Source organism: Ixodes scapularis, unplaced genomic scaffold (assembly GCF_016920785.2).
Source record: "Ixodes scapularis isolate PalLabHiFi unplaced genomic scaffold, ASM1692078v2 PGA_scaffold4__175_contigs__length_147842914, whole genome shotgun sequence".
NCBI lineage: Eukaryota > Metazoa > Arthropoda > Arachnida > Ixodida > Ixodidae > Ixodes > Ixodes scapularis.
Window position 1 is genome coordinate 49545796 of NW_024609879.1, and position 26293 is coordinate 49572088.

Here is a 26293-nt window from a genome sequence, read left to right on the forward strand (position 1 = left end):
CGTGCCTTGGCCGAGGAGAAGAGTTACGTGCTCCACAACGAGATAAGGGAAGTAGAATATCGTGGGGGGGGGGGGGGGGGGGGGGGGCGAGCAGCACGAGCCTGACTGTATTCCAGAAGGCCTTCGTGGAACATTACCGGCAGCTATTTATTAGCTAAACCAAAGGGAGGAAAGACCCCACGTGCGGGAGTCTACTAGAGTCTCTTTTCCAGTCCGACGCAGAAGAGAGGGAAAGGCTCGTAGAACCCATTTCTGTAGAGGAGGTGCATTGGGCCATCGAACATTTGCCGAACGCAAAAACGCCGGGGCAAAATGGCATAGGGGCGGAGTTCTACAAGATGTTAAAAAACTCAGTAGACGTGGTTTGGTTGCGAGTATTTTCCCATGTGTACGAGCGTAAAACGCTGCCGAGTTCTTTCGGGAGAGCATACACCGTACTTATTCCAATAAAGTGATGACGACGATAAACTACGTAAAGTAAAAGGTTATCGGCCGATAACACTGAAACGTCGACTACAAAATCTTCGCGAAAATCTTCGCTCGCCGGTTTTAAGGCGTAGCCCGCCAACTGATCGGGGATCATCAGACTTGTGGGATTCAGGGCCGCTCTATCACAACAAACATTCACGTAGCTCGCGGCGTTCTGGAGGCGTGTGATAACGGCAACGGCCAGGCCGCCATGCATCAGATCTACTTCGATAAAGCATTTGATCGCGTTAAACACGATGTACTCTTTGATGTTTTAGAGCAAGTCAATGTTGACTCCGTTATTTTGGGAGGGGGGGGGGGGGGCAAGAATGGCGTACGAAGATTGCACTATCCGGCTCATCGTGAACTAGGAGTTAACCGATGTGATAACCGTTCGTGTTTCTGTCAGACAAGGATGCCCCTTGTCACCTTTATTTTTCAATTTGTACTTGGAGCTATTTTGTCTGAGTGTTTTAAACAGTGAACAGTGTAGCGCCTTCCGGCTGGGAAACGTGGTAGTGAAAGTCATGAACTACGCCGACGACGTAGCTGTTTTTTGTAGCGACAAGAGGAGCGTGAGTGCTGCGGCGACTTTGGCCAATAGGTTTTGTGAGGCTACAGGGGCTGCCGTAAATTGGTCAAAGTGTCGAGGCTTTTGGCATGGGCCACGACGCCTTTGGTGTACGAAGGTATGGGGTGGGACAGCGTACCGAGCACATACCTTGGCGTGCCTCTCAATTGCTACCGGGAGTACAAACAATATTGGTCGGGCGTCACCACCGGCCTCGACAGGCGCGCTTCGTGCTGGAAGAGGCGTGATCTGCCGATTCTTGCTCAAGCGACGGTCTGAAACGTGTTTCTGATTTCTAAAGTGTGATATGTCCTGCAGGCCATCCATTGTGCGAGGGTAAATACCCTATACAAAAGTTACATCGAGTTTTTGCGAAGCTTATTTGGAGCTCGTGTTAGGAACCAATGAGACGTGACAATTTGTTTCACCGCATACGCGATGGGGGGTTGGGGTTGTCGCATTTGATTGTAAGGCAAATTGTGTTCCGTTTCTTCTTTTTGTGCGATCACAAACAACTATTTATAAGTACAGTTATCTAAGTAAAACTGGCGGCTCATATTCGTTTCTTTCTTGCATCTTTGTGTGACGGCGAGCAAATGAGACTCGTTGGCTTCCAGAAAGAAGTTGTCGACGCAGTCCTTTCTTTTAATGCGCGTTTTTCCTTAGTATACCTCTTTGTTCTAAGCAAGAAAACACTCAGGCGTGACTTGCTGATCAGTTTATTTCCCATCCCAATGTATCGTGCTGTTGCTTTTAATGGTGCCTAAGACGTTAGGAAGTGACTGAAGCGCATGGGCATACCCCCTTCGGCGAAAACTTTTTTTTTTTTTTTATTGCACAGCAACACTTTACCTGTGAAGGCGTGGCTATAAGAGAAAAGGGGCTAGGAATGCCCTGGTCTTTTGACTGTCTTATATGCAAAGAACCGGAGACCATTGAACATGTATTTGTTTTCTGTTTTGAAGCTTTATTTTTGGGCATGTCTTCCAAAGCACGCTAAAGAAACAGTTCTCCATTTCAATGGGCACACGTTTTTTGGACGTGAGGAACGATGACAATGTACCGCATGACATATTTTTTTCTTCTGGGGCTTTTCAGCTTATGACATTGGCGTATGGCAGTGAGCATGCCGACGCAACTGCGTTAAGAAGTTCGGTTTTATTTTTTCAACCTCGTGAAGTGTGTTGAGAGCGTTTTTTCGGCCGGCGAGCCAAAGCCCGAGTGGCTGTGCGTGTGTGGCCCTCTTCTCGAGATGCGGGAATTTTAATGTGCGCTGCCAAATCTGCGGCTGTGCAATTTTATATGGAATTTGTACCACTTGTTTTTTTCCATAAAGTAAAAAATTCGGGATAGTGTGGGATAAAAATAAATAAATAAGGGGATAGAGTGCTATTTGCGTCATGTTTTTATGTGCTGTGTATGTATGTGTATGCTCTTGTTGCATATGTCCAGATGATGGTTGTGGTACGCGTAGTGTATGCAGTCTTGGCGGTAACGCGTTACAAGTAACGGAATTACTAGTAACGCATAGTTTTTTTCTGTAACGTATGCACGTGCTCGTTACTTTTTCAAAACAGTAACGGGTGACGCACTCACGTTGCTCTTTACATTTTCTTCACAAAAAAAAATTCGGGATAGTTTGGGATAAAAATAAATAAATAAGGGGATAGTGTGCTGTTTGCGTCATGTTTTTATGTGCTGTGTATGTGTATGCGCTTGTTGCATATGTCCAGATGATGGTTGTGGTACGCGTAGTGTATGCAGTCTTGGCGGTAACGCGTTACAAGTAACGGATTTACTAGTAACGCATAGTTTTTTTGTAACGTATGCACGTACTCGTTACTTTCTCAAAACAGTAATGGGTGACGCACTCACGTTGCTCCTTACATTTTCTTCACAAGAAAAAAATTCGGGATAGTTTCGGATAAAAATAAATAAATAAGGGGATAGTGTGCTGTTTGCGTCATGTTTTTATGTGCTGTGTATGTGTATGCGCTTGTTGCATATGTCCAGATGATGGTTGTGGTACGCGTAGTGTATGCAGTCTTGGCGGTAACGCGTTACAAGTAACGGATTTACTAGTAACGCATAGTTTTTTTTGTAACGTATGCACAAACTCGTTACTTTCTCAAAACAGTAACGCGTGACGCACTCACGTTGCTCCTTACATTTTCTTCACAAGAAAATAATTCGGGATAGTTTGGGATAAAAATAAATAAATAAGGGGATAGTGTGCTGTTTGCGTCATGTTTTTATGTGCTGTGTATGTGTATGAGCTTGTTGCATATGTCCAGATGATGGTTGTGGTACGCCTATTGTATGCAGTCTTGGCGGTAACGCGTTACAAGTAACGGATTTACTAGTAACGCATAGTTTTTTTGTAACGTATGCACGTACTCGTTACTTTCTCAAAACAGTAACGGGTGACGCACTCACGTTGCTCCTTATATTTTCTTCACAAGAAAAAAATTCGGGATAGTTTGGGATAAAAATAAAAAAATAAGCGGATAGCGTGCTGTTTGCGTCATGTTTTTATGTGCTGTGTATGTGTATGAGCTTGTTGCATATGTCCAGATGATGGTTGTGGTACGCGTAGTGTATGCAGTCTTGGCGGTAACGCGTTACAAGTAACGGATTTACTAGTAACGCATAGTTTTTTTTGTAACGTATGCACGTACTCGTTACTTTCTCAAAACAGTAACGGGTGACGCACTCACGTTGCTCCTTACATTTTCTTCACAAGAAAAAAATTCGGGATAGTTTGGGATAAAAATAAATAAATAAGGGGATAGTGTGCTGTTTGCGTCATGCTTTTATGTGCTGTGTATGTGTATGCGCTTGTTGCATATGTCCAGATGATGGTTGTGGTACGCGTAGTGTATGCAGTCTTGGCGGTAACGCGTTACAAGTAACGGATTTACTAGTAACGCATAGTTTTTTTTGTAACGTATGCACGTACTCGTTACTTTCTCAAAACAGTAACGGGTGACGCACTCACGTTGCTCCTTACATTTTCTTCACAAGAAAAAAATTCGGGATAGTTTGGGATAAAAATAAATAAATAAGGGGATAGTGTGCTGTTTGCGTCATGCTTTTATGTGCTGTGTATGTGTATGCGCTTGTTGCATATGTCCAGATGATGGTTGTGGTACGCGTAGTGTATGCAGTCTTGGCGGTAACGCGTTAGAGGTAACGGATTTACTAGTAACGCATAGTTTTTTTTTGTAACGTATGCACGTACTCGTTACTTTCTCAAAACAGTAACGGGTGACGCACTCACGTTGCTCCTTACATTTTCTTCACAAGAAAAAAATTCGCGATAGTTTGGGATAAAAATAAATAAATAAGGGGATAGTGTGCTGTTTGCGTCATGTTTTTATGTGCTGTGTATGTGTATGCGCTTGTTGCATATGTCCAGATGATGGTTGTGGTACGCGTAGTGTATGCAGTCTTGGCGGTAACGCGTTACAAGTAACGGATTTACTAGTAACGCATAGTTTTTTTGGTAACGTATGCATGTACTCGTTACTTTCTCAAAACAGTAACGGGTGACGCACTCACGTTGCTCCTTACATTTTCTTCACAAGAAAAAAATTTGGGATAGTTTGGGATAAAAATAAATAAATAAGGGGATAGTGTGCTGTTTGCGTCATGCTTTTATGTGCTGTGTATGTGTATGAGCTTGTTGAATATGTCCAGATGATGGTTGTGGTACGCGTAGTGTATGCAGTCTTGGCGGTAACGCGTTACAAGTAACGGATTTACTAGTAACGCATAGTTTTTTTTGTAACGTATGCACGAACTCGTTACTTTCACAAAACAGTAACCGGTGACGCACTCACGTTGCTCCTTACATTTTCTTCACAAGAAAAAAATTCGGGATAGTTTGGGATAAAAATAAATAAATAAGGGGATAGTGTGCTGTTTGCGTCATGTTTTATGTGCTGTGTATGTGTATGAGCTTGTTGCATATGTCCAGATGATGGTTGTGGTACGCGTAGTGTATGCAGTCTTGGCGGTAACGCGTTACAAGTAACGGATTTACTAGTAACGCATAATTCTTTTGTAACGTATGCACGTACTCGTTACTTTCTCAAAACAGTAACGGGTGACGCACTCACGTTGCTCCTTCCATTTTCATCACAAGAAAAACATTCGGGATAGTTTGGGATAAAAATAAATAAATAAGGGGATAGTGTGCTGTTTGCGTCATGTTTTTATGTGCTGTGTATGTGTATGAGCTTGTTGCATATGTCCAGATGATGGTTGTGGTACGCGTAGTGTATGCAGTCTTGGCGGTAACGCGTTACAAGTAACGGATTTACTAGTAACGCATAGTTTTTTTTGTAACGTATGCACGTACTCGTTACTTTCTCAAAACAGTAACGGGTGACGCACTCACGTTGCTCCTTACATTTTCTTCACAAGAAAAAAATTCGCGATAGTTTGGGATAAAAAAAATAAATAAGGGGATAGTGTGCTGTTTGCGTCATGTTTTTATGAGCTGTGTATGTGTATGAGCTTGTTGCATATGTCCAGATGATGGTTGTGGTACGCGTAGTGTATGCAGTCTTGGTGGTAACGCGTTACAAGTAACGAATTTACTAGTAACGCATAGTTTTTTTCTGTAACGTATGCACGTACTCGTTACTTTCTCAAAACAGTAACGCGTGACGCACTCACGTTGCTCCTTACATTTTCTTCACAAGAAAAAAATTCGGGATAGTTTGGGATAAATATAAATAAATAAGGGGATAGTGTGCTGTTTGCGTCATGTTTTTATGTACTGTGTATGTGTATGAGCTTGCTGCATATGTCCAGATGATGGTTGTGGTACGCGTAGTGTATGCAGTCTTGGCGGTAACGCGTTACAAGTAACGGAATTACTAGTAACGCATAGTTTTTTCTGTAACGTATGCACGTACTCGTTACTTTCTCAAAACAGTAACGCGTGACGCACTCACGTTGCTCCTTAGATTTTCTTCACAAGAAAAATATTCGGGATAGTTTGGGATAAAAATAAATAAATAAGGGGATAGTGTGCTGTTTGCGTCATGTTTTTATGTGCCGTGTATGTGTATGAGCTTGTTGCATATGTCCAGATGATGGTTGTGGTACGCGTAGTGTATGCAGTCTTGGCGGTAACGCGTTACAAGTAACGGATTTACTAGTAACGCATAGTTTTTTTTGTAACGTATGCACGTACTCGTTACTTTCTCAAAACAGTAACCGGTGACGCACTCACGTTGCTCCTTACATTTTCTTCACAAGAAAAAAATTCGGGATAGTTTGGGATAAAAATAAATAAATAAGGGGATAGTGTGCTGTTTGCGTCATGTTTTTATGTGCTGTGTATGTGTATGAGCTTGTTGCATATGTCCAGATGATGGTTGTGGTACGCGTAGTGTATGCAGTCTTGGCGGTAACGCGTTACAAGTAACGGATTTACTAGTAACGCATAATTCTTTTGTAACGTATGCACGTACTCGTTACTTTCTCAAAACAGTAACGGGTGACGCACTCACGTTGCTCCTTCCATTTTCATCACAAGAAAAACATTCGGGATAGTTTGGGATAAAAATAAATAAATAAGGGGATAGTGTGCTGTTTGCGTCATGTTTTTATGTGCTGTGTATGTGTATGAGCTTGTTGCATATGTCCAGATGATGGTTGTGGTACGCGTAGTGTATGCAGTCTTGGCGGTAACGCGTTACAAGTAACGGATTTACTAGTAACGCATAGTTTTTTTTGTAACGTATGCACGTACTCGTTACTTTCTCAAAACAGTAACGGGTGACGCACTCACGTTGCTCCTTACATTTTCTTCACAAGAAAAAAATTCGCGATAGTTTGGGATAAAAAAAATAAATAAGGGGATAGTGTGCTGTTTGCGTCATGTTTTTATGAGCTGTGTATGTGTATGAGCTTGTTGCATATGTCCAGATGATGGTTGTGGTACGCGTAGTGTATGCAGTCTTGGTGGTAACGCGTTACAAGTAACGAATTTACTAGTAACGCATAGTTTTTTTCTGTAACGTATGCACGTACTCGTTACTTTCTCAAAACAGTAACGCGTGACGCACTCACGTTGCTCCTTACATTTTCTTCACAAGAAAAAAATTCGGGATAGTTTGGGATAAATATAAATAAATAAGGGGATAGTGTGCTGTTTGCGTCATGTTTTTATGTACTGTGTATGTGTATGAGCTTGCTGCATATGTCCAGATGATGGTTGTGGTACGCGTAGTGTATGCAGTCTTGGCGGTAACGCGTTACAAGTAACGGAATTACTAGTAACGCATAGTTTTTTCTGTAACGTATGCACGTACTCGTTACTTTCTCAAAACAGTAACGCGTGACGCACTCACGTTGCTCCTTAGATTTTCTTCACAAGAAAAATATTCGGGATAGTTTGGGATAAAAATAAATAAATAAGGGGATAGTGTGCTGTTTGCGTCATGTTTTTATGTGCTGTGTATGTGTATGCGCTTGTTGCATATGTCCAGATGATGGTTGTGGTACGCGTAGTGTATGCAGTCTTGGCGGTAACGCGTTACAAGTAACAGATTTACTAGTAACGCATAGTTTTTTTTTGTAACGTATGCACGTACTCGTTACTTTCTCAAAACAGTAACGAATGACGCACTCCCGTTGCTCCTTACATTTTCTTCACAAGAAAAAAATTCGCGATAGTTTGGGATAAAAATAAATAAATAAGGGGATAGTGTGCTGTTTGCGTCATGTTTTATGTGCTGTGTATGTGTATGAGCTTGTTGCATATGTCCAGATGATGGTTGTGGTACGCGTAGTGTATGCAGTCTTGGCGGTAACGCGTTACAAGTAACGGATTTACTAGTAACGCATAGCTTTTTCTGTAACGTATGCACGTACTCGTTACTTTCTCAAAACAGTAACGGGTGACGCACTCACGTTGCTCCTTACATTTTCTTCACAAGAAAAAAATTCGGGATAGTTTGGGATAAAAATAAATAAATAAGGGGATAGTGTGCTGTTTGCGTCATGTTTTTATGTGCTGTGTATGTGTATGAGCTTGTTGCATATGTCCAGATGATGGTTGTGGTACGCGTAGTGTATGCAGTCTTGGCGGTAACGCGTTACAAGTAATGGATTTACTAGTAACGCATAGTTTTTTTGTAACGTATGCACGAACTCGTTACTTTCACAAAACAGTAACCGGTGACGCACTCACGTTGCTCCTTACATTTTCTTCACAAGAAAAAAATTCGGGATAGTTTGGGATAAAAATAAATAAATAAGGGGATAGTGTGCTGTTTGCGTCATGTTTTTATGTGCTGTGTATGTGTATGAGCTTGTTGCATATGTCCAGATGATGGTTGTGGTACGCGTAGTGTATGCAGTCTTGGCGGTAACGCGTTACAAGTAACGGATTTACTAGTAACGCATAATTTTTTTTGTAACGTATGCACGTACTCGTTACTTTCTCAAAACAGTAACGGGTGACGCACTCACGTTGCTCCTTACATTTTCATCACAAGAAAAAAATTCGGGATAGTTTGGGATAAAAATAAATAAATAAGGGGATAGTGTGCTGTTTGCGTCATGTTTTTATGTGCTGTGTATGTGTATGAGCTTGTTGCATATGTCCAGATGATGGTTGTGGTACGCGTAGTGTATGCAGTCTTGGCGGTAACGCGTTACGAGTAACGGATTTACTAGTAACGCATAGTTTTTTTTTTGTAACGTATGCACGTACTCGTTACTTTCTCAAAACAGTAATTGGTGACGCACTCACGTTGCTCCTGACATTTTCTTCACAAGAAAAAAATTCGGGATAGTTTGGGATAAAAATAAATAAATAAGGGGATAGTGTGCTGTTTGCGTCATGTTTTTATGTGCTGTGTATGTGTATGAGCTTGTTGCATATGTCCAGATGATGGTTGTGGTACGCGTAGTGTATGCAGTCTTGGCGGTAACGCGTTACGAGTAACGGATTTACTAGTAACGCATAGTTTTTTTTTGTAACGTATGCACGTACTCGTTACTTTCTCAAAACAGTAATTGGTGACGCACTCACGTTGCTCCTGACATTTTCTTCACAAGAAAAAAATTCGCGATAGTTTGGGATAAAAAAAATAAATAAGGAAATAGTGTGCTGTTTGCGTCGTTTTTATGTGCTGTGTATGTGTATGAGCTTGTTGCATATGTCCAGATGATGGTTGTGGTACGCGTAGTGTATGCAATCTTGGCGGTAACGCGTTACAAGTAACGGATTTACTAGTAACGCATAGTTTTTTTCTGTAACGTATGCACGTACTCGTTACTTTCTCAAAACAGTAACGCGTGACGCACTCACGTTGCTCCTTACATTTTCTTCACAAGAAAAAAATTCGGGATAGTTTGGAATAAAAATAAATAAATAAGGGGATAGTGTGCTGTTTGCGTCATGTTTTTATGTACTGTGTATGTGTATGAGCTTGCTGCATATGTCCAGATGATGGTTGTGGTACGCGTAGTGTATGCAGTCTTGGCGGTAACGCGTTACAAGTAACGGAATTACTAGTAACGCAAAGTTTTTTCTGTAACGTATGCACGTACTCGTTACTTTCTCAAAACAGTTACGCGTGACGCACTCACGTTGCTCCTTACATTTTCTTCACAAGAAAAAAGTTCGGGATAGCTTGGGATAAAAATAAATAAATAAGGGGATAGTGTGCTGTTTGCGTCATGTTTTTATGTGCTGTGTATGTGTATGCGCTTGTTGCATATGTCCAGATGATGGTTGTGGTACGCGTAGTGTATGCAGTCTTGGCGGTAACGCGTTACAAGCAACGGATTTACTAGTAACGCATAGTTTTTTTTTGTAACGTATGCACGTACTCGTTACTTTCTCAAAACAGTAACGGGAGACGCACTCACGTTGCTCCTTACATTTTCTTCACAAGAAAAAAATTCTGGATAGTTTGGGATAAAAATAAATAAATAAGGGGATAGTGTGCTGTTTGCGTCATGTTTTTATGTGCTGTGTATGTGTATGCGCTTGTTGCATATGTCCAGATGATGGTTGTGGTACGCGTAGTGTATGCAGTCTTGGCGGTAACGCGTTAGAAGTAACGGATTTACTAGTAACGCATAGTTTTTTTCTGTAACGTATGCACGTACTCGTTACTTTCTCAAAACAGTAACGCGTGACGCACTCACGTTGCTCCTTACATTTTCTTCACAAGAAAAAAATTCGGGATAGTTTGGGATAAAAATAAATAAATAAGGGGATAGTGTGCTGTTTGCGTCATGTTTTTATGTGCTGTGTATGTGTATGAGCTTGTTGCATATGTCCAGATGATGGTTGTGGTACGCGTAGTGTATGCAGTCTTGGCGGTAACGCGTTACAAGTAACGGATTTACTAGTAACGCATAATTTTTTTTGTAACGTATGCACGTACTCGTTACTTTCTCAAAACAGTAACGGGTGACGCACTCACGTTGCTCCTTACATTTTTATCACAAGAAAAAAATTCGGGATAGTTTGGGATAAAAATAAATAAATAAGGGGATAGTGTGCTGTTTGCGTCATGTTTTTATGTGCTGTGTATGTGTATGAGCTTGTTGCATATGTCCAGATGATGGTTGTGGTACGCGTAGTGTATGCAGTCTTGGCGGTAACGCGTTACAAGTAACGGATTTACTAGTAACGCATAGTTTTTTTTGTAACGTATGCACGTACTCGTTACTTTTTTCAAAACAGTAACGGGTGGCGCACTCACTTGCTCCTTACATTTTCTTCACAAGAACTGAAAGACAAATACACTCATTTTTTCGTGCAGACGCAGCCGACGCTTTAGAGCTGATGTGACCAACCAGAAAACATAAAAAGAGCACAATCACGGTATTCTTTATGTTTCTGCGCGCGTTCTGCCAACGCTGAAACAATCATTAACAAAATTTGACACAGTGTCATTCGTTTTGACGCTGGTGGATTGGTCCCATTAACGCGTAGCGTCGGCTGCGTTAGGATCTAAGCTGAAATGATGTATAGGCCCGCAGCCATTAATTATTGCACTCATTCCACATAAATTGAATTTTATCCCTGGTTTTGCCCACGTAGAATGTCCCAGATTAGATGAACCCCAACGCCTACACCCTTTGCCCCAAAGTCTAAAAACCCTGTAGACAAAGAAACGCTCTTACAGTCAATTAAAAACTAAAGAGTAACGCAAGATTCACGTGCGTTTTTTTTTATCGGTGACGGTTACGGTAACGCGTTCTTTTAATTTTGGATTAAAGTAGGTCTTCAACGCGTTACTACATTTCGCTAGTAACGAGTAACGTTTTTTTTTTCAATAACGCCTAGAACACTGAATATATGTATATGTGTGTATTTTAGTTGTTTATACATAGTGATAACCTCCTTTTGCAGGTTGTGGCAGGACGGGTTACAAACTAGTTGATGTCAAATAACTTATACGTATACAAAGTACATGTTAGGAAAAAAAAATACGATTGTTAATCCAACAATAAAAATTAAAAAAGTACAATAAAACGCAAAGCAAGGGCTTTGTGTAATAAATGCGCCCAAAGGGCAATGGAGGCGCGAGCAAATAAAACTATTGTTTATGCCCCATAACTTGAGCGGCACCTAGCGCCACCGAACCTAGTTGCTTGCAATGACTCTGCATTACCCTGCCATCTGATGGCGAGCGATTCTTTGGTTACCGTGCAGCCATAAACCATGTAGCCTGCCTCAAATATGCTCTTTTGAGAGCGGCTTTTGGTTTAAAGAATGGTTTTATATGCTACTCCTCTTGCACCGTGCAACAGATGTAGTGTCCTCCTCGAGCCTTATTCAGCACAATTTTCTCGCTTCGGGGTTTGCCGTAATGCGATGCAGACGACAGAGGAACTTTTCTCCCCTGCTTTCAGGGACTAAACCTTCTCCCTTTCAGAAGTAACATTGATTACACGTGCGTTCCTCTCTATAGGGAGGGCTAGACCTTTTTTTTTTTTTAAGGTGGGGCGTCATGACCAGTGCAATGAAATACGGCGCCCGGTGAACACAACCCCATACACGAACCTCACCAGCCGGTTTGGGGCGCCAAGCTTGCCGTAATGCATCGACTGAAATTCAGTTATTCCGCCAGCGTGCTTTCTGCACATGCGACAACCTCACTCAAGCTTTCCGCGTGATCTGCCGCCTGCATCATGTAAGCTAAAGTTCTGGTGGTGTCACAGATGCGCCGAACGCGTGAGGATATTGGTCTATTCAATCGGCGCTCGCTATACCTTTGTGCGCCGGTAACCCAACGAATGAGCGGCTACCGCAAATATATATAAATTTGCTAACGCTGCCAGTAAAACGTCACCAGCTCCATTTTAGTCAGAAGGCGGTCTCAAGAAAGAGCTAACAAATAAACTTAATTCTCCTAATATATAATGGATCGCCCATTTATAAAGGGATATCGCATAAGTGTAGGAAGTTCGGCAGAAATCAGTAGATTTCCCTTTAGTATCTGAAACATTAAACGGACGTCTGGAATGCTTTACGCCACCTTTCTGCCATCTCCACCATCTTCGCTTGTGCAATTTTTGCCATCGGGTGATAAATTGTAGAATCCTCTGAAAGCTGTTTCGTTCTTGCAACATGCAACCTCGCAGATCGACGCCTTTTTCTGCGCAGGATGATCTTGCTAAAAACAAACAAAAAAGAACACAAAAGATCAGACAATATTGCTTTTAGAATTAGTAACATCTCAAATGACCGAAACAAAGTAACGCCAATAAATGCCTTCAATATTCAATCTTGTCGAGTCATATTACAAGTAGTGTCCCTTGTATTCGCTAATAAGATATCAACTCTAAAAAGCAACCCCCAGATTTGTTTATCAAAATCCTTTAAACAATTATTCGGAATTGTCTAAAAAAACTGAAGTTACAGGGAAAGATAATATTAGCTGCAGCTTTATTTTGTGTTGACTCGAAACACAGCCTTCACTAACTGTCCGCGGGGATGCTGATTTGTTCGATAGCCAGGCAAATGACCTCGTATTCTTCAGGTGCCTGTACTATCGGTTTAAAAGTGCTCGAATTACCCCCGTGTTCAATGGAATATGGAAAACTCTGCATGCGAGTCTCTTTTTTTCGCATAATACGTGATAAACACAGACTTTTCATCAGAAACACGAATTTCCTACCCTAAAACACCGAATGTGTAAAACAAATTAACCCTGTAAGCGCCCAGCATGTCGCCTATCGCCAAGCGCCGGAGGCTGTAGAAGGACGCAGCAGAGCGTTGGGGTGCGTGGCCACAAGAACACTTATTGTCGATGACAAGTTAAGAGTAACGTGGAAGCTCCTTTCACCTCTCTCTCCTTTGGTAGAGCGAACACTGGAGAAGGAAACCTCATGATAAACGTTTGCTCTGATAAAGTGGAAAGTAGTCCCAGGAGTTTCACTTTGCTCTTAACCATTCACCCACTATATAAAGGAAGTGGGTCTAGACGGCCCAGGCAGTTTGTCTGCTGGTGCCCCATTGTGAGACGGTAATAGCCGCCGTTCCTTCCCGAACGAGCAGTGTCGTCCTGTTCATCACCACGACTGGCCTCGGGAAGTAGGTCGAGCTCACATCCCAGAAATAACACCCCCGATCGGTAAGACAATAAACCCTCAAAACAACAAATTCTAGTTATGTCATGAACTTTGGTAGCCATTATCGTTGATAATTAAAGTCAGTCAGTTGGCGAATTTTCATAGGCATTGACGTTGCAAAAGCTAAAGTTTTAATACCACCGGTTCATCAGGATTTCTCTTTTCTTGCATGCAACTGCATCTTCATGAACATTCGGGCAATTGAATTTTAGATTTTTAAAAATGTAAGGAAGTTTGATAAACAAGATCCCAAAATCAGAGGGAGATGAGAGAGTGTAGACTTGGTAATTGTCTAAAGCTGAGTTAATTGGGAAGCACTGTAATAATATTTGGTTTAGGCAATTTTAAAACGTTATGCTTTCTTAATGTTACTATTTGCATATAGAATTGATAGAGCACCCTATGTACTACGCAATTGCAGAGAAAACGTTGGACAATATTTGGTGGAATGAATTCAATACATTTACAATTTTATCTAAAGTAAATAATTATTTTCAAGTGAATATGTATTCAAAATTTACGGCATTCATAACGCTGAGGTTAAAGCATTTTATATTCAACAAGAGGCATCTGTTGAGTGTTTTCCTTATTTATCAGGATTCAATATTTATTTCACGCTATGGGTTCGTTTCGCTTTCTCTTTACTTTTGTGGTCAACATACCGAGAGGCATTCTTTGCTGACACACTTGTTATTTACATAATTTACATATAGATATTCACTTAACGGGCCAGTCCGAGATAATGTCTATATCGGATGAGACGAGCCTGGCTTCCAGCCGGCTTATTCCATCTGAGCTCTGTGTCGCGTGTGTGTCACTCGTGGTGCGAGGCTCCTGCCTCGTTCGCAGTGCGTGCGTTGGTGCACGTTGCTCTACGGTGTAGATGGTGTCGCCCGCTTGTTCGCTACATGGGCTCCCCCCCTAGCGGAATAGCGGTGAAAGACGCTGTTTGCGCGCTAGTTGTTAGTGTTTTGGAGAGTGAAGCGGATGTTGCGGGGACAGGCTTGATCGGGTTGAGTTGGATGCGTGATGTCCATCGTGGCAGAGCATCCCACATTCGCAGTGCACGTTGTGCGGTTGTCCGTGTCGTCCGAGCTCGGGATATACGCAGGCTTCAGTCGGTCGATTGAGACATGGTCTTCGCGGTTCGGGTAAGCCAGGGTAAAGTGCTTTTCAGCTCTTCTAAGGTCCTTGTACGGACCGTCGTATGCTGTTTGTAGGGAGCGTCGCGCAGCATCGTGGCGCACGAAGACGTGCGTGGCGGTCGAAAGGTCGGGGCTCACAAAGAGATTTGGTTGCCGGGTTCCACGTGTGGGTGAAGGACGGAGGGTGGTCATGTGGGAACGGAGCCTTTCCACGTAGTCAAGGGGGTCAGGCAGTGAGCTGGATGGTGAAGCACAGAAGAAGTCGCTTGGTAGGCGGAGCTGGGTGCCATAAACCAGCTCTGCTGCGCTGCATCCAAGGTCGATCTTAAGCGCAGCTCTCATTCCCAGCATGGCGAGCGGAAGATATTCTCTCCATGTGGATGTCGTCGTGGCAGTGATAGCTGTTTTGAGCTGCCGATAAAATCTCTCGACGAGTCCATTCGCGCTCGGATGTTATGACGTCGTTGAGATGTGATGGAAACTAAGCAGTTTTGATAGGGTTGCAAACAGGTTGGATTGAAACTATTTTCCGCGGTCTGTGGTTACAGCGGTAGGAATTCCAAATATTGCAACCCACGAAGTGAGGAATGCGTGTGCAACGGCTTCAGCAGTGATATCTGTTAGGGGTACCGCCTCAGGCCATCTGGTGAAGCGATCGATGACGGTGAAGATGTACCGATAACCTTGAGATGGTGGAAGGGGGCCAACGATGTCCATGTGGAGGTGGCTGAACCATTCTTGGGGAAGCTGAAATGTCGCAGACGGTGAGACAGTATGGCGATGGACTTTGGTTCTCTGGCAGTTGATGCAGGCACGTGTCCAGCGTCGGACGTCGGAGTTCATGCCAGGCCATACATACCAAGGTGAAACAAGTCTTTGTGTTGACTTGGTACCAGGGTGTGCCAGAGAATGATGTATGTTGAAGGCTTGGCGTCGAAAATCTCTAGTGAGGTAAGGACGTGGCTGACCGCTTGAAACGTCACATACGAGTGTTGGCGATGATAAGTCTGTCTGAACTTCCTGGAGCTCCAGTGAACAGGAGGAAGAGCTGAGCAGCGTGTGGAGTTCAGAGTCGTTTTTCTGGGAAGCTGAGAGGGCCGAGTAGTCCAGAGGTGGATGTTCCACAAAAGACGCATCGATGTGAACGCGGAAAAGAGTATCAGCTACAATGTTTTTCGTGTCCTTTGATGAACCTGATGTCCGTTGTAAATTCTGATATGAATGCCAGCTGACGAATTTCTCTCGGGGAGTGCGCAGCACTGCGAGACGCAATGGCGGACGTCAGCGGCTTGTGATCTGAGAGTATGAATAATTGTCCCCCTTCCAGAAAGTGACGAAAGTGCTTGACAGCGGAGTAGGTGGCAAGTAACTCACGTCCAAAGGTACTGTACTTCACCTCTGTAGGGGACAGTGATTTCCAGTGGAATGCGATGGGGCACGAGCATCCATTAACCAGCTGCTGACAAACTGCGCCGATCGCTGTGTCCGAGGCATCGACCTTGATGGAAGTTTGAGCATGCGATCTGGGATGCGTCAGGAGTACCACTTTGGCTAACTGGTTCTTGATTCTGACGAAGGCTTCCTCGGCTGCGGAGTTCCAGGCTAGGGGTGAAGTCTTCGCCCTGACTCCCGCGAAGAAAGCATTCAGTGGTCGAAGTACAGCAGCACATCCTGGGAGAATGCGACGGTAGAAATTGATAAGTCCCAGGAATTCTCTGAGTTGGCGCACATTGGTCGGTCGTGGAAAATCCTGGATCGTTTGGACTTTCGACGACAGAGGTTAAATATTCGTCCTTGTTGAGGTGGTGTCCGAGAAAGTCGAGTTCGGTCACGCGTAATCTGCATTTTTGCACATTGATGGTGACACCGAATTCGTCTAGACGTTCGAAGATCGTTCGAAGATGACATTGGTGCTCTTCAGATGTCTTTGCTAAACACCAAAATGTCATCCAAATATGCGAAACAAAATGGAAGGTTTCGCAGCACTTGGTTCATAAAACGCTGGAATATTTGAGCGGCGTTTCTTGGGCCGAATGGCATCCGCACATATTCAAACAATCCAAAAGGTGTCACAATCGCTGCCTTAGGAATGTCTTCTGGCGCAATTGGGCCAGAAGACGTTCCTTGGTGAAGGAATGTCTTCTCTGCTTGGTAAAGATGGCACCCCTGCAATGGCCCCGGAGAAATCCTGAATATGTGGGATGGGATACCGGTCTGGTACCGTGACTTTGTTCAGTGCACGGTAGTCGCCGCATGGCCTCCAATCTCCAGTTTTCTTTTCGACCATGTGTAAGGGGGACGACCAGCTGCTCGATGAAGGCCGGACAATACCAAGCTCGATCATGTGTTCGAACTCGTTCTTTGCGATTGTTAGCTTCTAGGGAGCTAGTCGCTGAGGTCGTGCGAAGACGGGTGGTCCGGTAGTTTCGATTGAGTGAATAATGGTGTGCTGCGTGGATGCAGCATGGAACGATGGTCGTGTTAGTCTCGGGAAGTGATAGAGAAGGGCTTCCCATTGTGTCGAGGGTGGGGGACATGGCTGGTGAATTTGAAGCTTTTGGTCTCGGACTTCTATTCCCTGGACGTGCAGACGCTTCTCACCATCGCGAAGCTGGTACTGACGCATGTCTACGGTTAGTTTGAAGAACTGTAAGAAGTCCGCGCCAAGGATAGGGTACTTGACATCCGCGACTATGAATATCCAGTGGAAAGTCCGTCTTAATCCGAGATCGAGAGTGATCAATTTCTCGCCATAGGTGTTAATAGCTGAGCCATTCGCCGTTGCTAGAGATGTCAAAGGCTGACGGTGTCGGCGGTCCTCCGGAGTTGAAGGATGAAGGCAGATTTCCGCACCTGTGTCCACGAGGTATCGAATTTTGGTGGTTGTGTCAGGTGATGAAGAAAAGACGGCTCTTTTCTGGGATCACCACATTGGCCGTCACTGCGAGAGGCATTCTTTGCTGACACGCTTGTTATTTACATAATTTACAGATAGATATTTACAAACGGGCCAGATCGAGATTATGTCTAGTTCGGATGAGACGAGCCTGGGTTCCAGCCGGTGTATTCCATCAGAGCTCTGTGTCGCGTGTGTGTCGCTCGTGGTGCGAAGCTCCTGCCTCGTTCGCAGTGCGTGCGTCGGTGCACGTTGCTCTACGGTGTAGATGGTGTCGCCCGCTTGTTCGCTACTCTTTGTTGAGCTTATTATTTGCCCTATACGCCAGTTAAATCATAATCCAGGAAGTAGAGTATTTTCTTACTCGGCCCGGTAAATCAATAAGATCACTGCCATTATTATTGTGTCAATTTAAAGTAAAAATGCTTGATGGATACACTGGGCAAGGAAAAATTTAAATAATGTGAACGACTTAATTTTCGGAAGGACCCAAGTTTCTCGAATTTCGCGAATCGCCCACAATCCGCAAAAAATAGGTCCGGCGAACATCTCCCGAAAAATTTAAGCACATTGGAATCTATATTGAGGTCTCACCGCGTCGCGAAAATTAGAACCCGCGAATTATTCCAAAACTTCAGCTATGGCCTAAATCGCGAACTATTGAACCCGCGAAAAATGAGTCGTTTAAAGTACCCACTTTCCTTTAAAGCCTGCGGTAAACCAACTGCGGCGGTGTAAGTACTATCAAGATAAGGTGGACTTTCTGTTCCAAAAGTACCGACATTCCTTGGAGAGCCGAATCGTTCTTTAGATTTTTCAGGTTTTGCATGTTTCAGAATGCATACGGCGGCGCAGAACGGTAGAGCGAACCTAAACAGGCCATTTCGTTAAAGTGTTCATGCTACGACATGCACGTTTTTTGTCACCATTCATTGCCCTAAGCAGGGAGCGACTTTTGATTGACTGCGTTCAATACGGCATAGTTCGCAAGATTTTTACAGCGAATGGTATTAGCAGGAACCTCCCCTGGGGTGCTATTCTGTTCGCAAACGGGTACCTTTCGAGTTGTGACGTATCGAGAAAGAAGGGGCGGAGCCTCAAACTAGAACGATTCTTGTTTGAGGCCCCGCCCCAACGTTCGGGTTCACGCACGCGGTCAGCTAGAATCTGACGATGCACTACGTCGCGGTGACGTGTCCACCCAGTTGGGGCGAAGAAATCCCTGCATTTCCCCCTGTTCTTTTTGTTATCTTCTTCCTTTCCTCCGGAACTTAGAACCAGCGAATAACGGAGAAAAGGCTACCTTCCGGAAAATGGAAGGAAACAGAGAAAAATAATATTATCTTTTTATAAAATACGAAAGATTATTACAATAATTATGACGTAAAGTAAATTTAGCTAAGATATCTCAGCTTTTTTTCTCGAAGTCTTTCGCTACGGTCTTTGAAAACAAACATGGCGAAAACCGCGGTAACGACCTTGTGGTGTTTGTGTCTCGTTTGCGTCGTTGCTTTCCCTGCTTCTGCACGATACGGATGGCATTACGAGAAAAAAAATATTACGTGAAGGTGCGCTACGACACCAATCATCCTTTGTGAAGCCGCCGTGAACATAAGCTGCAAATGAAATTTCTGTTTGCCAGTGAAGAAGATTTCAAATGGATACAGAGCTGACGACGACTCTGTGGTAGTATATGACAAGTCATGAGATCGACGCAGAGTGCAACGGTTGTGAGCATTGTGTGGATGATGCAGGAAAGTTTCTTCGGGCAGTTTTAATAATGCTTTGCTCCTTTGCTCACTGCAGTGATTATGCCGGTATAGTCTCCATAAGCCATGCTCTTCTCTTTCGGCGCTGAAAAAATGCACGTGACGGCATAATCTCGGGCAGTCTTTTTTACTTATTTTTATTTGCAGAATAGCGCGTGCAAAAAAAAAAAACGGCTTTTACGTTTTTACACGTCCCTACATAGGTACCTCGCTTTCCCATTGGCTTCATTGCGCGTGACGATTCAACGCCATTTGCCATGGAAACGTTGGTGAAACTAGAAAGCCTCTGTTTGCCGCTAACAGTCATTTTTCGAGTTCGGGTTGTGACGACAAAATGACGTAAGAACAAGAATGCACGGGACTATTTGCATTGTTTTAACTCGACAACCGTGCCCTTGGCGAGTTAAACTCGAAAGAACATGGCCGCGATGCTCGTCGGATCGACCGCGGCTGGGGTTTGACATGCGATCGGTCACTTGATTAACGCGCACACGAATACTTTATTGCTGTTGGATGAGCCCATTCGGCGGCAGGACCGGGTCGAAAAGCACAGTGACCTGGCGTTTAACCTCTCCGATGTAACGCTTGGCGAGATGCAAGACTTGGCTTCTATTTGTGCCGGTGTTATGAAGCTTGAAAGTGGTGGTGTTGTTGTGGCTCGTACGGTAGCGTTGCTGAGGTTATGAAGACGGTAATAGACCTTTATTCAACGTTGCCATGCATTAAGATTCAAAACCTCACCTTGACACAAAGGGAACCACGTTTCCGCGAGCACGGAGGCAGCAGCCAACGGTCTGAGAAAGAATTTCGCCGCCGCCACGACCGCCAGCGATCGCCACAACGGCAAGAAACAAAACGACAATCTCATTGAGGTTTGTGAAGTGCTGACTACTGATTCATCGGACGACAAAGGTGAATGATGTAAAACGCAACGTAAGTTTGCCAGCGTTTTGCAAAACGAATTTGTTTCGTTGAAAATTTAATTTGTGGAATTCGTTAACGTCTTAAGAGTTTGACGGGGACTGCATTGTGAACGCAGGCTTCACACAAGTGTTTTCTACAGTGTGTGCTTTGACTGCATGCATATAAAGACAAAACCACTTCCTATATGATGCATAAAATAAAATAAATTTCGTTTATCTTGATAATGTTGACTATCTATTGAGTGCCGTTGATAGTAGCGGCGTAGCCAGGAACTCCTAAGGGGGTGAGGATGGAGGGGGGTTGAGGTGGCTGGGATGTTCATGACTTGGGGTGCGGGGGGGATGGTGTCGGAATTTGTGTGTATATTCTAGGGCCCGCCGGATTTGGGGAGGGAAGGAGCGAAGCCCCATAAACCCCCCCCCTCGCCCCCCCCCCCTCTGGCTTTGCCACATAAGGGGAGCATCTTACATTCACAGGCTGCTATAAGCATGTGCATAGCCACTGAGCTCGTACCACAATGGCAAGATAGTTGCTGACATTCTTCACGTTACGTAGCAGTTCTTTCTTTAGTACATATGCTCGATTTCCTTCACACATCTACTCTGCCTCCGCTTGTCGTTTATGCTTGATGGTGATAAGCCAACAGTGCGTATTTGCTCTGCATCACAGGCAAATTTCAAAAATCCAGCTAACACTACACTTTAATTTCAATGAGTTAGTCACTTTTGAAATGACATTCGATTTAATTGCTATAATAACCTTCACATTTAACACACGTGTGTTGAATGTAGGACAATTCGATTTTTATTGTTTTTCTTGGTCACGAAGGTGACAACCATCCACAAGACACTGGCTAAATTTCTCGTCTACAGTGGGTAACAATGTTGCCATACTCTGTCAGACTAAACTGCTGCTGTCTAGACAAGTAACGATTCATTTTAGGACAGACCTGTTCGTAGTTTATTCCAGTGCATCGAAAAGTGTTCTTATGACTTTCCGATGACTAACTTGCAATTCCAGCAGCTTGGCGTGAAAAGGTAAAATATCTAATTGATACAACAAAATGCCATCAGCAACCCATCCAGATTTTATTGCGTGATTGACAGTAGCTACAGACCGCAACAAATTGTCAACTGAAGACATAGGTACTAAGCGTGCCCTAACTTCAAAGCGGTAGAAACCCTGAAGTTTAAACGTCAACTTACCACCACGTTGTTAATGGCAAAATTGTGTTTGCGGCAAAGTGTTGGAGTCCTTCAGAATGGTGACGGTCTCCTTCAGACCGATGATGACGGTGACGAAGGTTTAGTTAGAGTCTAAGTTTAGTCAACGCACCCGACGACGTCGGTGTGCTTGTCATGGTGGCGACGAAAGCCTTCTTTCGCACATGCCTCAGCTGCCTCGGTCCGGGGTTTTGTCGACCCAACCGTCTCTTCCCAGCCGGTTGACAGCGATACTCACGACGGCCGTCACGGCTCTGATCACCATCCACTGGGCATTAGCTATGTGATCATCGGGAGCAACCGCGCCCTTGTAGCTCCCCGTTGCGAAAAATCTCAGTGCGATTCAGTTAGTCTGCTGCTGCTCGACGATCATCATCTCTCATCGTCGCCGTCTCTCGTCACGCAGCTGGTCACACTGCGATCACACGGTGCTTTTCGACAAGCGGTATTGTCGTCAGAAACAGTTGTCGTGCATCGCGAAGGCAACCGGGTGCTCGCGGAAAATCCGTCATTGTACGCGTTGGTCGAGCCATCGTTGAGCAACAAGCATCGACGCCATTTTCTACGCTCTAGAATCCTGCCCAAAGCTTGTTCCCCTACGTGCAATAGAAAGAGAGGTTAAAAGCACGAGCGCATCACCCCGAACGGTCTTGCACGAACGTTGGCTTGCACTGCGCTAGCGCGCCTGCTCGACAGGGACGTTGAAAGCCCGGAGCACGTTCTTGTAGCTCCTACACACGCACTAGCTCGCACTCATAGTGAAACAGAGAGTAGGGTGTGTCGCATAATACCGCAGTTAATCTAGTGACGCGACTTCCGCTATGTGCTACTTAGGTCGGACGTGGTCATACGTCACTTTGTCGTCACGGTCCGAACTCGAAGAGTGACAGTTACGGCAAACGGTTGCTTTCGTGTTTCGCGAACGTTCCCATGGGAACCGCGTAGAATTATCACGCGGGAAGTGGCCAATAGCAGCGCGCGGTTCGTAGGGGGGAGGAGTTTTCAAGAAACACGAACGTGACCGTTTGTGACCAGAATAGCGCCCCTGGTGAATAGCGTGGTCATCTCTCGTGAGAACTCCCGGTACCTTGAGCAGGCTCACCCAGTCAGCACTTGCGTCGAAGAGCAAGGAGCTCAGGCTGGAGGCCAGGCGTTATAAATTACGGTTTTTATAAATTTCACTTCTCTTACGCATGACAGACTAATCAAATTTTACATAATTGAAAAACGTCTACCCACCGTGCAATATTGACCCTCAGGGAACCAAGGTTGTGCAGACTTGCAGAAGTCCTCTTTCTCAAAATAGTGCACCGGTAAGTTGTTTGTTCTTGATACAATTGGTGTTGGAGTATCCATCCAGCACGGTTCGGTATCCCTGAAAATATACTCTAATTTATAAGAAAAACAACCTGAAGATAATCAATCAGAAAATAAAATAACGAACAATCATATTAAGTGCCTCAATATCATTTTGAGTTCAAAGGTTGCTGTCATATTGTGTTTTGTGATTTAGAGTTTCGTACCGCGGGATTTAATTCCCGAGGCACGGTATGCTCTGACATACTAATATAATACCCAACACGGAAAATAGACTCCATGTTGAAGTTAATGAAGCAACTCGTTTCCTTGCAGCATTTACATCATGTCAGATATGATTGATCGAGGTTTTGCCGGATGGAAAGGGAAGCTGAATTTTAGTGCCTTTTCGGATCTTGAAAGATTATGTGTTCTATTTAGTTTTGTTTTGATGCAAACAACTCCTCCATAATCTAAAGGAAAATTTATTAAATCTATATCTTGACCACTGACCGTTGTAACTAGCTATTGGAGTTTTACCTAAAGAAGAATATTATTTATGCTTATGGAAAAATCAATCAAGCAAATGCTCCCCCTGACTCAGCGAAGAAAAAACAATGCTAGACCAACCGCACGTTAAAGGGACACTGACACCCCCCAAAATTGTTTTGATTATATTTTTTGTCAGGCGATTTACTATGGTTTCAGAAGACTACCCAATCAGTCTTTTGCTACAGCGTCACGTATATTTTTTATAAAGTAAAAAAAACGCAACTGCTCGAAACCGAAACTAGACTGAGGATGAAGAAGAAATATAGAGGAGGAGAGAGGTGCCGGAAGTCACATGGCTGTGGTACTTTTTTTTCACAATCGACGTATTTGCAGCTTTTTAGAAGACACTAAACATGTGCATCAAATTTTTATTCTATTTTTAATATTGTGTGTGTGTTTTCGATTAACTACGACTTTGATTATTTTTGGCGGTTGTGTCTAAACCATAGAAAACGGCCCTTGACCACTGAGACGGCAGTGAGTGCCACTCAAACAGGCCAGTTCTGGATCGGCGCTTTTCGGGCGTCAAGAAAACAAATTCCGAGCCGCGAATTGTTTTCTGGATAGTTGGGCTATCATATGTCGTGAACGAATAAAACCCTTGGCGAGCATAAATACCCTCTCAGTGTCCCTTTAAGTGTTACACGTAGTCAGCCACACTGAAGCTGTCTCGACAAAGTTGTGCTTTGTGGAAATCTTCACGGCAAGTACCGCATTCTGCATCTAGGTCCCCTCCATGCCCTACCTTATTCCACCATTCTCAGAAAAAGATGACTCAAGTAAAGAGGGATCAATGTAACTTTCTGTAAAAAATTCATTAATTCATTCGTTTGATTCATGTTCTCACAGACGCATGTACATTTGCAAGTATACGCACCATTTTTCAATGACACATCACATTTTGTCTATTATGAATCCAAATACTACTGTCTTCCATTAATTTCACTCTTAGCCTAAGGGTCCGTGTTTACATGGCTTGTTAGAACCATAGTAGCAACAATTTACAAGGGGTTAAGGTTATTTATTAAATTATACTTTTTTTTTTAACCTTTGGCGCAATTATCTCAGAGTCAAAGGTCCACCAACTTTTCTCTACTCTATCGTTTCCTCTGCGCGCCAAGAAAGCACTAATAAAGCTAGGATAGGGTTAATTTCAACCTGGAAGACGCTTACATATAAAAACAGAGATATATTTAACCTTACTTTGTAGTCCAATGACACATCTGTCCCTTTTTCAATCTATGTTTTTTCGCTCTTTCGATTCCTAAGCTCGCCTTATCCAGGTACCACGCACAAACTAGCTCAACTGAAGCTCGTCACCAATAAAGCAGTTCCTTCAGGCCCATTTATCCTGCAACACTCGACTATACTTTTTGAAGTGCTGTTTGTGATTTAATAAATTGATTCTTTAATTAATATACAACGCTCTATTTCGCTCCATTCTAACTAGGGTTTTGAGTTTTCGGTATGGATTTTGACTGAGATCCGGAGTTTATCTATCGGTGTTTATTTCCCCCTGTAATCGGTGGTTTCGCTGTTCAACCTCAATGGCGGAAGAAATCATTGTTTATAGAGTTTGTGTTATAAAGCGATTGTATAATTAATGGAGAAAATATAATGATATATAAGTTATAAATTCTAATTTTTTTCCGGTATTGCTGAAAAAAAGAAGGAAACGTGGCAAGAAAAGTTGTCGTAATGGAAAGGAATAACCGCAAGGACAGTTGAGTGCGGCTGTGTTCGGGGACAAGGAGAGAAAAAAAGTAGGGTAGAACATTTCTTCCCGTGTAGCTGGCGTTCTTTTTATTTTGTCTCAGAGGACATTACGAATTCGGTATTTTTCAGTTTTCACCGATGCAGTAAAAACCGTTTCGAATGGTTAATTTTCGATGATAATGAGTATATACCGAAACCGCGGAAACCTAATTGAAATAACAGTTGGGAATACCGGAACAATAATATTTCTGAAATCGTCAGAAATCCGGCGCCAAATTGGAAACTGTCGGGACACATTCCAGGACAACTTACTCAGCTTTGAATACGCACAATGTGATTTTATTAGCATTAACTTATTTAGGGTGCTTTTTTATCTCAAAACCACATATTTTATTCTGCTTTCAATATAATTATAATAAAGATTTCACGTGTCAGTTTGCTTTTATGCAGTGTATTTATTCTCTTTACATATTCTTCAAGTTTGAGAACAATTGATACACTCCTACCGAAACAATGGGCCAAAAGGTAAAACGTGTAGACTGGTATTAAATCGGAGTCATAAACACCATTTCGAGGTCACGGTGATTGCATTCACAGTATGTCAGGGTTTATTTAGTTTTTCTTTTGCTGGACCGTCCAACTTCTCTGCAATATAATTTATGATCTCTAACTGCGCTCACTCTTTGCCGATAGAAACATATTATCAACCTGCGAAAGGCTAGTGTGTAGAGGCGTTTCAGTTAAATAACGCAGAATTCAGTATGAACTCATTACCTTCGGTAATTTTTAGGGATACTTAACATAAATTTGGAACAAATTACGATTACAAACTTGATGAAAACCGCATGGAAATTACTTGTTAGATGTATACAAATACCTGACACTATTATCGAGATTTCTTTTTTTTTAAATCGTGTAATGCCGGGGAAGTTTCAGCTCTTATTATAACTTATAGCGTAGTTAAACGACTAGGACATACTTACGAATATACACTCTGAAAGTGTGAGGTTGCAGCGGATTCGCTGCACTTAAAGAGTTTCGTCGATAATAGCAGATAAAACAAAGATTACGAACTCGATGACTTCGCTCTTTTTATAGAATTTTAGTGACCC

General features: G+C 43.3%; 1 protein-coding gene across 1 annotated transcript in view; it reads right to left on the bottom strand.

Annotated features, from left to right (window-relative positions):
* Positions 1 to 26293, bottom strand: part of LOC115332385 — a 121297-nt gene that overhangs the window by 11951 nt on the left and 83053 nt on the right. The window contains exons 8-9 of the mRNA XM_040211281.1: positions 22857 to 22992; positions 12565 to 12702 (exon numbers count right to left, since the gene is read on the bottom strand). Of these exons, the coding sequence (XP_040067215.1) occupies positions 12565 to 12702; positions 22857 to 22992 (274 nt within the window). The remainder of the gene's footprint in view (positions 1 to 12564; positions 12703 to 22856; positions 22993 to 26293) is intronic.